The sequence below is a fragment of the Monodelphis domestica genome, chromosome 2, assembly GCF_027887165.1.
Source record: "Monodelphis domestica isolate mMonDom1 chromosome 2, mMonDom1.pri, whole genome shotgun sequence".
NCBI lineage: Eukaryota > Metazoa > Chordata > Mammalia > Didelphimorphia > Didelphidae > Monodelphis > Monodelphis domestica.
The window spans coordinates 327,838,618-327,852,968 of NC_077228.1; the positions used below are offsets into that span (position 1 = coordinate 327,838,618).

The 14,351-nt window shown below is 39.7% G+C and overlaps 1 protein-coding gene across 1 annotated transcript in view; it reads right to left on the reverse strand.

The window, feature by feature from the left end:
- Positions 1-14,351, reverse strand: part of IMPG1 (interphotoreceptor matrix proteoglycan 1) — a 194,373-nt gene that overhangs the window by 38,617 nt on the left and 141,405 nt on the right. The window contains exon 14 of the mRNA XM_056814722.1: positions 9,893-10,112. Within this exon, the coding sequence (XP_056670700.1) occupies positions 9,893-10,112 (220 nt within the window). The remainder of the gene's footprint in view (positions 1-9,892; positions 10,113-14,351) is intronic.

Here is a 14,351-nt window from a genome sequence, read left to right on the forward strand (position 1 = left end):
AACCTTGGATGATAGATTATTATTCCCATTTTACAGATGAGGAAACTGAGGCAAACAGAGGTTAAGTGACTTGCCCAGAGTCACTCAGTAAGTGCCTGAGAACTCAAGTCTTCTTCACTCCAGGCTTGGTGCTCTTTCATTGTATTATGATTATAAAAGATCATCATATATAATGAATGAAATAAAATCAATCAAGGTTTAGAAATGTTATAGTGACTAAATGAAAAAAAATTAAATGTACATTTTTCATACCTAACTTTCATTTAGTTAATAATGTATTTATTTCCTTACTAGTAAAAAACCCAATTTCATTTTTATGTTTGAAAAAACTAGAACAATACAGAAATCAAAACCAACTTTTCAGAATTGTTTTATAAATATCTATACAAACATTCCCTTAAAATTCTGTTTCAGATCTCCCATAGCAGATAAATAGAAATCCCTAGGCCCCTCGCCACTCAAATGTTGACATATGACACAGTAGCTCTTGCTATTTCTGGCTCTGTATTGTTCTATATGTACATATATTTAAATGTTTATATGCAGGATTTTAATTCTTGTGTAGGAAAAGCAATATAGTTTGCTCTTAATTAATCTGGAGGATTTTGCTTTGTGGCTTATTTTGGATCTTCTCTCATCTATCAACCAGACTGATATAAGGTCTTATGTATAATTTGCACAGAGATGGTATGTGACTGTTTTTATGCATCTGCATCTCAGTGTGCATCTGAATGTCTGTTTCTCTTCATTTAACTGCACTTTTGCTATAAAAGGGAATTTAGAATTAATTGCTCCTTCCCTTTAGAAGATAGAATTACTTCTGCTTTTAAAACGCAATCATCCAATAATAATGATGAAAATGATAAACCATAGAATTTTAAAGCTAGAGGGAGCCTCAGAGATTATTTGTCTAAATCACTTATTTTATTGATTGTGAAATGAAACCAGAGGATAAAGTGACTTGCCCAGGGTTACACAGCTAGTAAGCCTATTAGACTGGATTTGAACTCAGGTCTTCTTGATCCAAGACTTGGTGCATGGCTTTAAGATTTAAAGTTATCCTATTTAAAGAACAAAATTCAGTTAATCAATGTTTGGAAATACCACAGAGACCAAGCAAAAAAGATTTAAAATCTATATATTTAGTACAGCTGTGACTTAAACCAAGATTTCTGATTCTTAGGTCAAAAATGCTCCTTATAGACTTCCTCCTCAGACACTATGTATATTGGTAGGACACCATAATCTAGGTTTAGGTGAGGAAGGTGGACTATTGATTTTACTTTCATTTGCTTTAGAATTGGATAACTAAGGGGGCAGCTTGGTAGCTCAGTAGATTGAGAGCCAGTCCTAGAGACGGGGGGTCCTAGGTTCAAATTTGGCCTCAGACACTTCCCAGCTGTGTGACCCTGGGCAAGTCACTCAACCCCCATTGCCTAGTCCTTACCACTCTTTCTACCTTGGATCAATACACTGTATTGATTCCAAGACAGAAGGTAAGGGTTAAAAAAAAGAATTGGATAACTATAATAGAATGATTATTCTTGCTTTTGAGTTATAATTAAGCAAATATTTTACATTTAAGAATTAATGATGGGGCAATGAGGTAGAGCTTCAAACCTGGAGTAGGGAGGATCTAGGTTCAAATATGACTTCAGACCCTCCCGGGCTGGGTGACCCTGGGCAAGTTACTTGACCCTGGTTTTCTAGCCCTTGCTTATAATTGTCTTATAATTGTTACTAAGACAGATGGTGAGGGTTTTAAGAAAAGAATTCATGATGTCAGGGTCATAGAATTTATGTGACTAGGAAGCATGTGGGTCAAGAACTTCTCTTCTAATGTTGATTTACATCATTCCTTGGAGGAAAAGAAATTATTTCTTCCTGAAAAGGTCTAGTTTCCACGTCTTTGGGAAGAACATTTTATTCATTACTTAGCTTCAAGTGTTTCTGTGATGTGTTGTAAGAAATTAAATTTAGGTTTTATGATAAATATGAGAATTATAAAGTAATATTATGGTTGTCAATTTTAAAAATACTAAAGCTTAAGTCAAATGACTTTTAGTAGCTTTATTTACAAAGAGGTGGAAAGAGTGAAAGTAGAGAAATGTAAGAAGAGGGTAGAGAAATGTCTAGCCTATGACCTTAAATGTTGCTCCAGTGTCCAGCTCAGCTCTGGCAGGGCTCGGTAACTTTCAGCCAGAGGACCCAGTGGTGTTTTCAGCAAGGGCTACAACAATGCATTCTCCTCTATGAAAGGAAGGCCTCTCTGGAACCATCTCTCCAGAAGCCAGGAAAGGAAGTCCAGCTATTCACCCAGCTTCCAGACACTGAGTCTCTGAAGGCAAAGTCCCCAGAAGTCCTCCAAAGAAGCAGACCAAAGCCAAGATTCAAAAGTGAAGCCAAAGCCCCAAAGACTAACTCCAAAGAAGTGTAAAGGAGAAGCTCCTTGGAGAGAAAGTTCAAGACTTTTTATACTCCTTTTTCCACATCACTTCCTGTCCCTTCCTCCACTTTACAGGAACCAATTGTGGTCTTTCAATTTGCCTAGCACTGCCCAAGGGCAGGGCAGTGACCTCTGGAGTTGTCACCCACTTCAGCAAGTGATTTGCAACACTCTTACTTAGTGTTAAGTAGGGGTGTTTAAGTTTTTGATTGATTAACTTAAAAGTTGCCATTGATAGACAAAGAAAGTTTGATTCACTCTTCATAGTGTCTTTATGAGGCAGTCAGGTGGCCCAGAAGAGAAAGTGCAAAGCCTGGAGTCAAGACTACTAGGGTTCCAATGGGACCTTCAACACATCCTAGCTGCATGGCTCTGAGCAAAGAACCTCTGTTACCTCAGTTTCCTTGACTGTAAAATGGGAATAATACCATTACCTATTTCTCAGGGTTGTTGTAAGGATCAAATGAGATAATAATTGTATGAAGTCCTTAACCATGCCTAGCGCTATATAAATGTTAGCTGTTATTATTCTATTCATTCTTTTATTCTGTCTTTAACCTCTTTTTGTAATTCCAGTTTTTAGAACATTGCTTGGCACAATATTAGGCACTAAATAACTGTTTATTATGAGAATATACCTTTAATTGCAGATTGTAGTTACTTGTTTTTTGCATAAATTTATGCAGATGAAGGAGAGAATGAATAAAAAAATGTTGAACAAACACTGTGTGCAAGCACTATCCTGAGTGTTGGGGATGCAAACAGAAAAAGGAGACAGTCTTTGTTCTTAAGACCTGAGGGAAAATGGGGAGTCCTGGGATAGGAGAAATCCCAGCTCTCAATTCATCCATCTATGAAGTCCTACTTTGTGCTAGACACTTGCTGGGAAACATCATGAGGAATTGCCCTAACTGTGTGACCCAGAATCTGCCCCAAAGGGGCAATATCGGAAGGACAGGTAAAAATCCGAGCTGAAACCAAAACACCATAGAGACTCACAGGCAATAAAAACAATGAACAAATTTAAAAGGGAACCTGGATGTACTCTGTACATATCATTGCAACAATCCATGCAATTTGGAGGTGAAGAATAAGCCAATATAATTTTCTTAATAGAGAGGTAACATGGGAATTAAGAAGATTGGGGAAAAATTATTCTGTCAACGATGATAAAAAAAAGTGAAAATACAAAGAATAGTAAATGAATGGGGAAAGTCTGCCAAGAAGCTGTTAATCTGGACCAGCTGGGGCATGAGTAATGCATGAACCCCAGTGTGTGCTGGCCAGCAGAACTAGAAAGCAGTGGCTTCAATAGAAGCCAAATAAACAAGACCAACAGAATCATATTGATTCTACTTATTACATCAAAAATGATTGGCCAAAAGAAACTAGGACAAATGGAAATATTTAGAGTCACAAGACCTTGTGGTACAACAAAAAAGGTACCTCATTTGTAATCAGAGGACCTCTGTTCAAATCCTCATCTTCACACTATCTGTATGATTTGGCTTCATAAATTGTTTACTAAGAGATAAAATGGTTATGATTCCCATCATTGATATGAATGATTCCCATATATAGAACTCTAGAATTGAACATACACTTACTAGCTGTATGATTCGGGGCAAGTCACTGTGTCTCTCTAGGATTGTTTCTTTGTGTATAAAGTCAGTGAGTTGAACTAGATGCTCTCCTGGATTTAAAGGTCTTTTATTCTTAAAGACGCCTCAAAAAAGCATGTAACCCCACTTTCCAGATGATGTGAGCGAATTGCATAGCTAGTGTATGACAGAGAGGAGCAGCAGCACAAAACACAGTGGAGGTGGCTCCTAGGGTGATGGTTTACATATTATTTTTATTCTTCCTACTTCCCAAAAGGATTTGATGGAGTTATGTGGTGGGTGGGAGTTGAAGCCTTTAAGCATTCCATGGGGTAGAGGCAGAGAAGAGGGTTCTCTGTTTTAAAGAAACATCGTAGGATGGCAGGCAGCAAGGTGGCTCAGTGGATAGAATCAGAGTCTGTAACACCTGAATTCAAATCCAACTTCAAACACTTCCTAGTCCTGGGACAACCTCTATCCACCTCTGGTTGCTCCTCTCTAAAATGGGGATGATAATAATTCTTAGCTCTCAGGCAAGTTGTGAAAATCAAATGAGATAATAATTGTAAAGCAATTGGATAGGATGGTCTTGGCACATAATAAGAACTCTCAAAATGTTAATGATAACAATGTGGATGGTGATGAGGATGGAAAACAACGTAGCAAGAAAGAACTCTGGCCTCTGAATCAAAAAATCTAGGTACAGATCCCAGCTTTGAGATATTTCCCCATGCTACTAGAAGAATGTGACTTAATATCAGTTTCCTTACCTTTGTCCCAGTTTCCCCCTATTAAATTATCAGGCAATTAGTAAGCACTTACTATGTACCAGGCAGGTGGGCAATGAGGTGGTACAGTGGATAGAATGCTGGGTCTGAAGTCAGGGAGACTCTTCTTCCCGGGTTTAAATCTGGTCTCAAAAAACTTATTAGCTATGTATGACCTTGGGCAAGTCACTTAATTCTGTTCACCTCAGTTTCTTCATGTAAAGAATGAACTGGAGAAGGAAATGGCAAATCACTTCAGTATCTTTGCCAAGGAAATCCCAAATGGGGTCACAAAAAGTAGGACACAATTTAAAATCAATTAAATTCAACTCATGTCCTAAGCATTGAATCAGATACTAGGAATACAACTACAAAAACAAAATAGTCCCTACCCTCAAGGAGCTTATATTCCATCTGGAAAAACAACAGGCACATATGTAGGTATATTCAAAATGTTTCAAAAAACATACAAAGTAACTTGGTGAAGGGGGAATGTGTTAGCAGTTGCAGGGGCCAGGACAGAATTCATGAAGAAGGTGATGAATTATAACAATAACTAATACTTATTTAGTGCTTAAGATGTGCCAGCAATGGTGCTAAGTATCGATAACTAACAATTATATAGTATTTACTATGTGCTAGGAACATGGCAAGCATTTTACAAATATCTTATTTGTTCCTCCTATCAACCCTGGGTGTCAGGTGCTATTATTATTCCAACTTTACAGATGAGGAAACTGAGGCTAACAAAAGTTAAGTGACTGGGGGGGGGGCAACTAGGTGGCCTAGTGGATTGAGCACCAGGTCCAGAGATAGGAGGTCCTGGGTTCAAATTTGGCCTCAGACACTTCCTGTGTGACCCTGGACAAGTCACTTGACCCCCATTGCCAAGCCTTTACCACTCTTCTGCCTTGGAGCTGTAAGAGAGGAATTGGACTCAACCTGTCAGAAGGAAGAGAGAAGCAGATTTTGCAGGCTGAAGGACCAGCTGGAATGGGGGAAGGGCAGGAAGGAGAGAGAATTCTGAAGGAAGGAAGAGGAAGGAAGAGAATTCGGACAGTTGGAGAGGGGACTTCTTTCTGGGAAGCCTAATGGAAAGGAGGACCTTTTCTGGAGCAGATTTCTGAACCAGCACTCTCCTCCTGTGACCCTTGACCCAATTTCTAGAGAAACAAGCTGAACAGGACTTCGACTGGAAGCTGTTCACTATAAGAATTCCTCTGAATCCCCTGAAAGTACTGGAACTTATTATAATAGCCAAGGCAGCTAGAAAAGTCAAGACATCTTCACAACTGACCCCAGGGGGTTAGGCAAACAAAGCCTGATCCTGCCAGACTTTGGGAGAAGGGGTTCAGTTACTTTAGGGACCTCCCGTTCCTTCTATCCCATTACCTTATTCAATTGCCTGCCCATCCCCTTTATTTGTTCCCTTAGAATAAACAGCTATTCTTAAGAGCAAGAGACTGGCTTCATAGTATCTAAGAGAGAAAGGAGATTTTGGCCAAAGTCTCCTTCCTCTCTTAGATCTTGAGCATCAGCACCAGCCTTCCTGGTAGCTAGGATTACAGATTACCAGACTCAAGCTTTTCCCTTATACAGGGTGAGCTTTACTTAAAGGGACTTGGGTCTGTGGGAGGTCACTTGATTATAAGCAATGCCCTATGCAGTATTTATAAGCTTTTTGGATTGCTTGATATTCCCCCTTTGCCTCTAGGCAATGGAGCCCTGCAGTTCACCTTCTGACATCCTCCTTTTCTAATCCCTGTCATCAAGCTCAGCTCCCCACAAACATATATAGTAAGTGTTTAATAAATGCCTTTTTATTCATTCACAAGCCCAAATCCACCATAACCACTCCATTCTCCCAATGATATTATCCTGGTCCAATGATCTACCATCTGTTCCTTCCATCGGGGTATTTTTTTTCCATTTTTATCTCCATTATCTGGGGGTTCTTCCTTCTGGGTTTATTTCATTTCTTCCCATAAACTGAAACCCAACCATCTTTTGAGAACTCTAGCTATATTCAAGGTCCTCCGCAAGCTGATTTCATCCTACACATGAAATCTGATCTCATGCTATTCGCCTTCATGTATTCTAAATCCCAGCCAGCCTGAATCATTTTATATTCCCCATTTTTATTCTGTTCTTTCATGTCTTTGTACTTTTGCTATTGCCACCCCAGTACCTAGAATATACCTCCTTCACCCTTGCATTTCCATCTGTTGAAGTTTTTCATTTCCTTGAAAACTTGTTTCAGATGCCACCACCTCCATGAAGCCTTGTCTGATGATTTCTCCCTCCTTTAGACTGCCTCAACACTTATTTTCTGAATAGGTATCAACCTCTTGGAATTGGTATCTTTAAAATATATCTATTTTCTTTCTTACCAATAGATTGTAATGTTTTAGAGGACATGTATACTTATACTTTTCTGTATTTCCCAGAGTGCCTCCTTCACATAGTAGGTGGTCAATAAGAATCTGAAGTCAATCTTCTGGTTCAAGAGATACCTTGTTCCTAGTTTTTGATGGAGAATTATCACAGGATTAGTGAACAGCCTGTGGCTCATTTTTAGGGTCACTTTTTTACCTGGTCCTTTCCACTTGTAAGGAAGTAAACAAAATTCCAGTGCTAAATATGCAGACACATCTTTCTGGGTTTTTAAGAGCTATGTTTCCTAAAATGCAGCGGCATTATTTTAAGAAGGCAGTTCAAAGACTGTCTGTGTTCCAGGTAAAGTGATTCCCAAAAGAGCCAACATTCTGGCATTAGTCTAAGGCATCTCTCTACCTGATCCACTACAGCCCCCTTTCCTCTGATATTGTTAGTCAACAGTAAACTAGAGAGGATGTTAAAGTCTTAGCACTAGACTAATTTGTAGTTAATTAGGGACTTTTGTTCATTTGTGAGACTGATTGGGAATGATTCATTGACAGTTAGAAATGTTTTTCACTTACTCTTACTAAAGTCCTTCTCCAGTGGCTCATTCTAACATGTAGGTGACTATGGGTTTCCTAGGCTATGCCAGGTCCTACCAGACTGGAAAAGCATGAATGCAACAATCAGTTGTGTGGGCTTTTTCTTCCAAAGAATAGTCCAATCAAGCTCAGTTAGGTTCATTGCTAGAAGGCTGCCTACTTAGTATGGATTTCTTTCCCTTCATAACTTCATTCCTTTGTTCCTCCCTCCCTCCCTGCCTCCCTCCTTCCCTCCCTCCCTTCCTTCTTTCCTCCCTCCCTCCCTCCCTCCCTCCCTCCCTTCCTTCCTTCCTTCCTTCCTTCCTTCCTTCCTTCCTCCCTCCCTCCCTCCCTCCCTCCCTTCCTTCCTTCCTTCCTTCCTTCCTTCCTTCCTTCCTCCCTCCCTCCCTCCCTCCCTTCCTTCCTTCCTTCCTTCCTTCCTTCCTTCCTCCCTCCCTCCCTCCCTCCCTTCCTTCCTTCCTTCCTTCCTCCCTCCCTCCCTCCCTCCCTCCCTTCCTTCCTTCCTTCCTTCCTTCCTTCCTTCCTTCCTTCCTTCCTTCCTTCCTTCCTTCCTTCCTTCCTTCCTTCCTTCCAAGTTTGAAAGAAAAGATAGTAACTTGATATATTCTCTACTAAGCAGAAGGAAATATGATTTGAATCTGTGATGGCAATGACTGTCATAAATAGAGCACTAGCATTGCATTTGAATGCTGCTCCAAACATTTACTAGCTATGTGACCATGCACAAGTCATCTAAATTCTTTGGGCTCCAGTTTCCTCCTCCATAAAATGGGGGATTGGATCTGATTGTCTACGCATTCCCTTTCTGCTCTAAATCTTTGATTTTATAAACCTTATGAGGTAGGTAGTACAAATATTCTCATTTTATAAGGCAATGGAGGAATTGGCAGGTTGATTAACTTGCTTAAAATTATCTAGCTAGAATGAAAGTCTCAATGCTGGGAGAGATGGTATCCTTGATCCGATTTTCCCTCAATATAAATCCCCCATTTTTTAAACAAAGTTTGAACTAGTCCCCAGTTAAGACAACTGCCTTATGCAGCAGCACACCCTGGTTTCTTTATTTCTTGGCAAAGTGTTTATTTGCTGTTGTGAAGGCATATAAGCTTTGGAGTTGAACCCCCACAGCTCATAGAAACCTTATGTGCTAAAGCCTCTATATGGACACAGACTTCAGGGCACAAAGGAAGTAAAAATTTAAATCTCATTTTCTTCTGAGATGTAGGTAACTTTTCTCCAGGTCGAATTCCAATGAATATTTTTCTTTCCTCAGGATGATGCCAATTCCATACTGACTTGTGTTATGAAAAGGCTATTTTGTTAGTTAAGTGTGAAATTATAAACCTAAGTTTGGAAGGTTTCCTTGGTGTGAGACCCAAGTGGTTGTTGTGCTCAGAGTGTCTTAGAATTTTTACAGAATGTAAATGACCTTGACTGCAGGCTACATAGTTTGGATTTCTATTCTACATTGCAAAAGTTTAGTTCTAAGGGAAAATTAAAGGTCTGAGGTTGTGATGAAACAAGTAAGTTTTTCTCCCCTGCCACCATCCTGTTTTTTAAAAAAAGTGTAGTAAAACTTTTGCTTGCCTGACACCATTTCTTTTCTTTCTAATGAGATGTGATTTGTTAAGCATGATTCCTGTGCTATCTCAGTAGAGAGAAAAGAGCATGGTACTATAGATCTGAAGCTAGAAGAAATGTAAGAGGTTATCTAGTCTAACCCTTTTATTTTTACAGATGAAAACCTTGCAATTTAGAGAGGCAAGGTCACATTATAAGTGGCAGAGCTGGGATTTTAACCTTGGTCTGTGTTGGCAAACCTATGGTACATGTGCCAGAATGGGCTATTCCCTTCCCCTTTTCAAGGGTGCCTGAGGACATTACATTTCTCACATCACCCACCGTTCTGCCCAGCACCCCAAAGGGAGCACTTCCTCCCTCCACTATCTGGGCTAAGGTGGGGCGCTCACATGTAGCAAGTGCTATAGTTTGGGCACTTGGTCTCTAAAAGGTTTGCCATCACTGACCTAGGTCTTCTGAATTCAAACTGGCACTCATTCTGTTGTGTGACAGTGCCATATTTTGTCAAGTTCTTACCTGGTTCAATATCGAGAGAATAACTGTCTATGTGCAGATTGAGATTCTGGGCTGCAGTAGAACAGAATTCCTCAAGCACACAGTGAACTGCTTCTGTGATGTTGTAAGGGACTGACTTTGTAAACTTCATCTTACTATTCACGATCACACTTCCATTTCTGAAGTTAAGGATCTCGAGGTGCTTAAATCCCGTAAGATTGGAGCGGAGATAGGGAAGCAGCTGCAAAGCAAAAAGGGAGTTTGCTTTTAACTATCTTCTAAGTGCCCAGATGCTGTTAATTCCACTTACATTCACTTTTTATTACCTGTGGCATAAATCGCATGTTTTTTTTCCTTCTGGGAATTCATAGTAGAGCTGAACACTTACTTAGTGTTGCATTTGCCATGATTAAGCCCACTATTTACCTCTTTCTTATTTATATGGAGATGGATGGATGGTAGTTTTCTTCATGATGGATTGCACGGAATAAAGTTTCATTTTTTTCTAAAGAAAATACCTAGCAGTAAAACTAGAAAGTCAAGTTCAGTTAGAGTTTAGATAATATAGCCAAGCGGGTAAAAGACATGCAACTATATGGCACAGTGGATAAAAAATTCCTGAAGGCAGGAAGAATCATCTTCCCAAGTTCAAATATGGTCTCAGACTCTTACTAGTTGTGTGACCCCAGGAAAGAGCTTTATGATTCACTTCTAGGAGGTTCAGTGGAAAGAGTGCCCTCCTAGTATCAGGAGGACCTGAATTCAAATCAGACCTCAAATGCTAGCTGTGTGACTGTGGGCAAGTCACTTCATCCTGTGTAACTCCATTTCCTCATCTGTAAAAATGAACTAGAGAAAGACATGGAAAACCACTCCAGTATCTTTGTCAAGAAAACCCCAAGATGTAGACTCTAAATGATCATCCTAGTGCAATGATCAATAATATGGAAATAGGTCTTGATCAATGACACATGTAAAACCCAGTGGAATTGTTCATTGGCTATGGGAGAGTGGTAGGAGGAAGGGAGGGAAAGAACATGAATCATGTAACCATGGAAAAATATTCTAAATTAATTAATTAAAAAATTTCAATTAAAAAAGAAAACTCCAAATAGAGTCACTCAAAATGGAATCATGAAAAGTAGCATACAAATATAACAATAAACAATAGACATAGGATTTGGTTACTGAAAGCCTAAGTGAATGGGATACAGAAGAAGTATATTCTTCAAGAGAATTACTGTCTTAATGCTTTTAGAATCGAACACAATTTCTGTACATTGTTCTTTAGGCTACTTGTGATTTCACTCTTTTAGGGAACTCCCATTAAGGCAACTCCCTCTACCAATGCAAAGCCTTACTTGAGTCCATGGACAGTATTGGTACACTGTGGTGTATGGGGTCATGAAGAGTTAGACATGAATGAAAAACAACAATAATAGAAGAGTAAATTATATGACTACGAGGCGCCTTGCTAACTCTCAAATTCTATAATTCTATCCACTATGACATGACCTCTCTTTGAAGACAGTATTGTTGAATAAGCGCTTCATAATGAATTCATTAAGTATGATATCTAGAAGCATTCATGTTGTTCCAAAATTCTCAAAAACTTAACAATTTGCATTTGAATGACTCTACTGTATTTCTGGGTTTAACCAAAAGAATGATGAAGTGAGTGACAAGACAAAAAACAATGGACAGAAAAACCCTGAGTTCAAATCCCAGCTTTTCAATAGATTAGTGTAAAGTAAGGAAAGAGAGATTCTGCATTGAGGAAACAAGTCCCATGGAGAGATCAGCTAAGCAGAAATGGAGGAAGAGTGAAGAAAATGCTGAGAGTTCTGGAGGGGGAGAGAATTCTGAACCCAACTGACAGGATAGCAAGGAGGGAAGGCAGTTTTCAGGTAATGGAGTCCAAGCCCATCCACTTGAGACCTGTCTTCTTTCTGGGACCCCAAAAATACTTCCACTGAGACTCTGCCACAACAACTACATCTCTTCTCAAAAAGAATTTTAGTATGGACTCTTCTGGCCAGAGCCAACCAGATCCTCCCCGTAGGGTCTTTATCTTTCCCTTACTTTGTTCCTTGAACTGCACCATAGGATTAGTTAATGTTAATAATAAAATTAAGAAGCAGTTGGCAAGGGAAGAGGCCAAGGCACAAAAGCCTTTGGCCTCCAAACTTTGAAAGCCAATCTGCAAAGGGGGAAGCTTTTAGGGCTCCCCTTCACTCATTTTCCTTTCTCCTCATGCCTTTACCATTACTTGCCCCAAATAATCTCAATAAACTGTTTGAAGATATTTAGGCTATAGGCTTGGGTTTGTCTTCAGGAGCAGGCAGGGATATTAGGCTCTCACAGAGAGGGAGGTTGAGTCCAACCTCTGAGACTCAGTATCTCTGCCCAAGGAAGCCATCACTCTTTCCTTGGCAGCTGTGGCCATATCTAAACCCTTGGGGGCTGGATGTTGATGCCCCTTGGGAGGTGGAAATCACAAAAGGGTCACCTTGTCCCACAAGGATAGCTCTGACCTCAAGGGCCTTGACTCCCCTGAGGGAGGCACAGTGCTACCTCATTGATCAAACCCGTCTTCAGTCTTCTGTCCTCTATCTCCCAGATAATACCCCTGTGGAGTCATACCCTTTTCAAAGGAACTGACTTACCTCTCTCCATAAGTAATGAAGGAGGAAACCAACCCTTTCATTCTCCTTTCCCCTTTCTCCTCTCCCTCCTTCCACTCATTTCCTCCATTTCATTTGGCACTCCAGTTAGTGTAGGACAAGAACCATCATTGGCAGTTACTAGCAGTTAGAAGTGATGGGGGGCGGGGGGTGGCCATCTTGGAGATATAGAAGAATCGTGTCAGCAGGAATATAGAAAATTTGCTTTTGCCAATTTCTCTGTTGTGATGCTGGAAGTGGTTTGAGGACTTGTGAGGCAAAACTCTGTTGCTTGCTCCTAATCCATATTTGCATGTAAGAAAGATCTCTGGGTATCTCTTGATTTGTTCCTTGGCAGATGTAAAAGTTTGCATGTTACTCTTCTTTAGTATGTTCTCTATCTGAATTGCTGAGTATACATGCGGTTTACATCCCAGGACCAATTTGCTTGCTTTTTGCAACATCAGGGCTGCTGCTGTGATGCGTCTTAGACAATGTATCATCCCTTGAGCTACAGGATCTAATTTTGTACTGTAGTATGCAATGGGTCTCATTTGCAGTCCCAGAGTCTGAGCTAAGACTCCAGAAGCTATCCCCTTTGCTTCATGAACATACAAGTGGAATTCCTTGCTGTAATCTGTGATTCCAAGGGCCTGGGCTGTTAGAATGATTTGCTTTAATTGTGCCAAAGCCTTTAGGTGTTCCTTTGTGAGTTTCAAGGGTTCTTCTGCCTCATTTTTTGTTAGACAAGTCAAGCATTTGGAGATATGACTGTATCCAACAATCTAATTTCTGTAAATCCCGCAAACCCCAAGGGAAGCTGTCAATTACTTTTTTGTCTTTGGCACCCCTAGTTTTTGGACATCTGCTATCTTTTTGCTTGAGATCTTTCTGGTGCCATTCTCCAGGATGAAACCCAGGTATTCTACTTTGGATAAGACTGTAATTTTTCCTTTGATACCTTATGCCCTTTCTTGTATAGTTCAATCAGCAGTGTTTTTGAGTCCTGTATGCATATTTTTGCATAATGTCATCCACATAGTGCACTATTTTGTTATGTTTGCATTTAATTGATTCCAGGTCTCTTTTCAATAACTGGCAAAATATAGATGCACTTTTGGAATACCCCTGGACCAATATGGTCCAAAAGAGCTTATTTTTTTTTCCCATGCAAATGCAAAAATGTTCCAACTGTCCCTATTGAGGGGTACTATAAAATATGCATTTGCTAAGTTGACAACGGTAAACCACTTAGCTGAACTAGGAATCTCTGATATAGCACTAGGGGATCGAATGATTATGTGGATTAGTAGTATCCATTACACTAGCTCTGTGTGACCCTGAGTAAGTCACTGAAACTCTCATTATCCTCATTAGCAAAATGAGAAAGAAATTTGCATGTGCCCATCTTGACAAGTCATTCTGAAGAAAGCTTTTTAGGAACTAAAGATATATTTTATTAAATTGAGAAAGGGATTGTATATATAATTTTAATGGCATAAAGAACTCCTTGGTAAGGAAGCTCTCTTAATCAAAACTGGCCAGAACCTTCTCTGTGATTTAAATGTTCTTAGAGAATTGTCTAGAGCACTGAGAAAATAATTGTCTTCTGCAGGGTCACAGAACTAGTATGTATTAGTGGCAGGATTTGAACTCAGATTTTCCCTGACCACTAGGCTAGCTTTGTATTTCCTATATTATATTGTTTCTCTTCTGTTTTATTATAATAGTCTATTATTTTCTATTCTATTCTATCATATGAAGTGGGGTAGCTAGGTGGCACAATGGGTAGGGCTCTGTGTCTGCAGTCAGGAAGG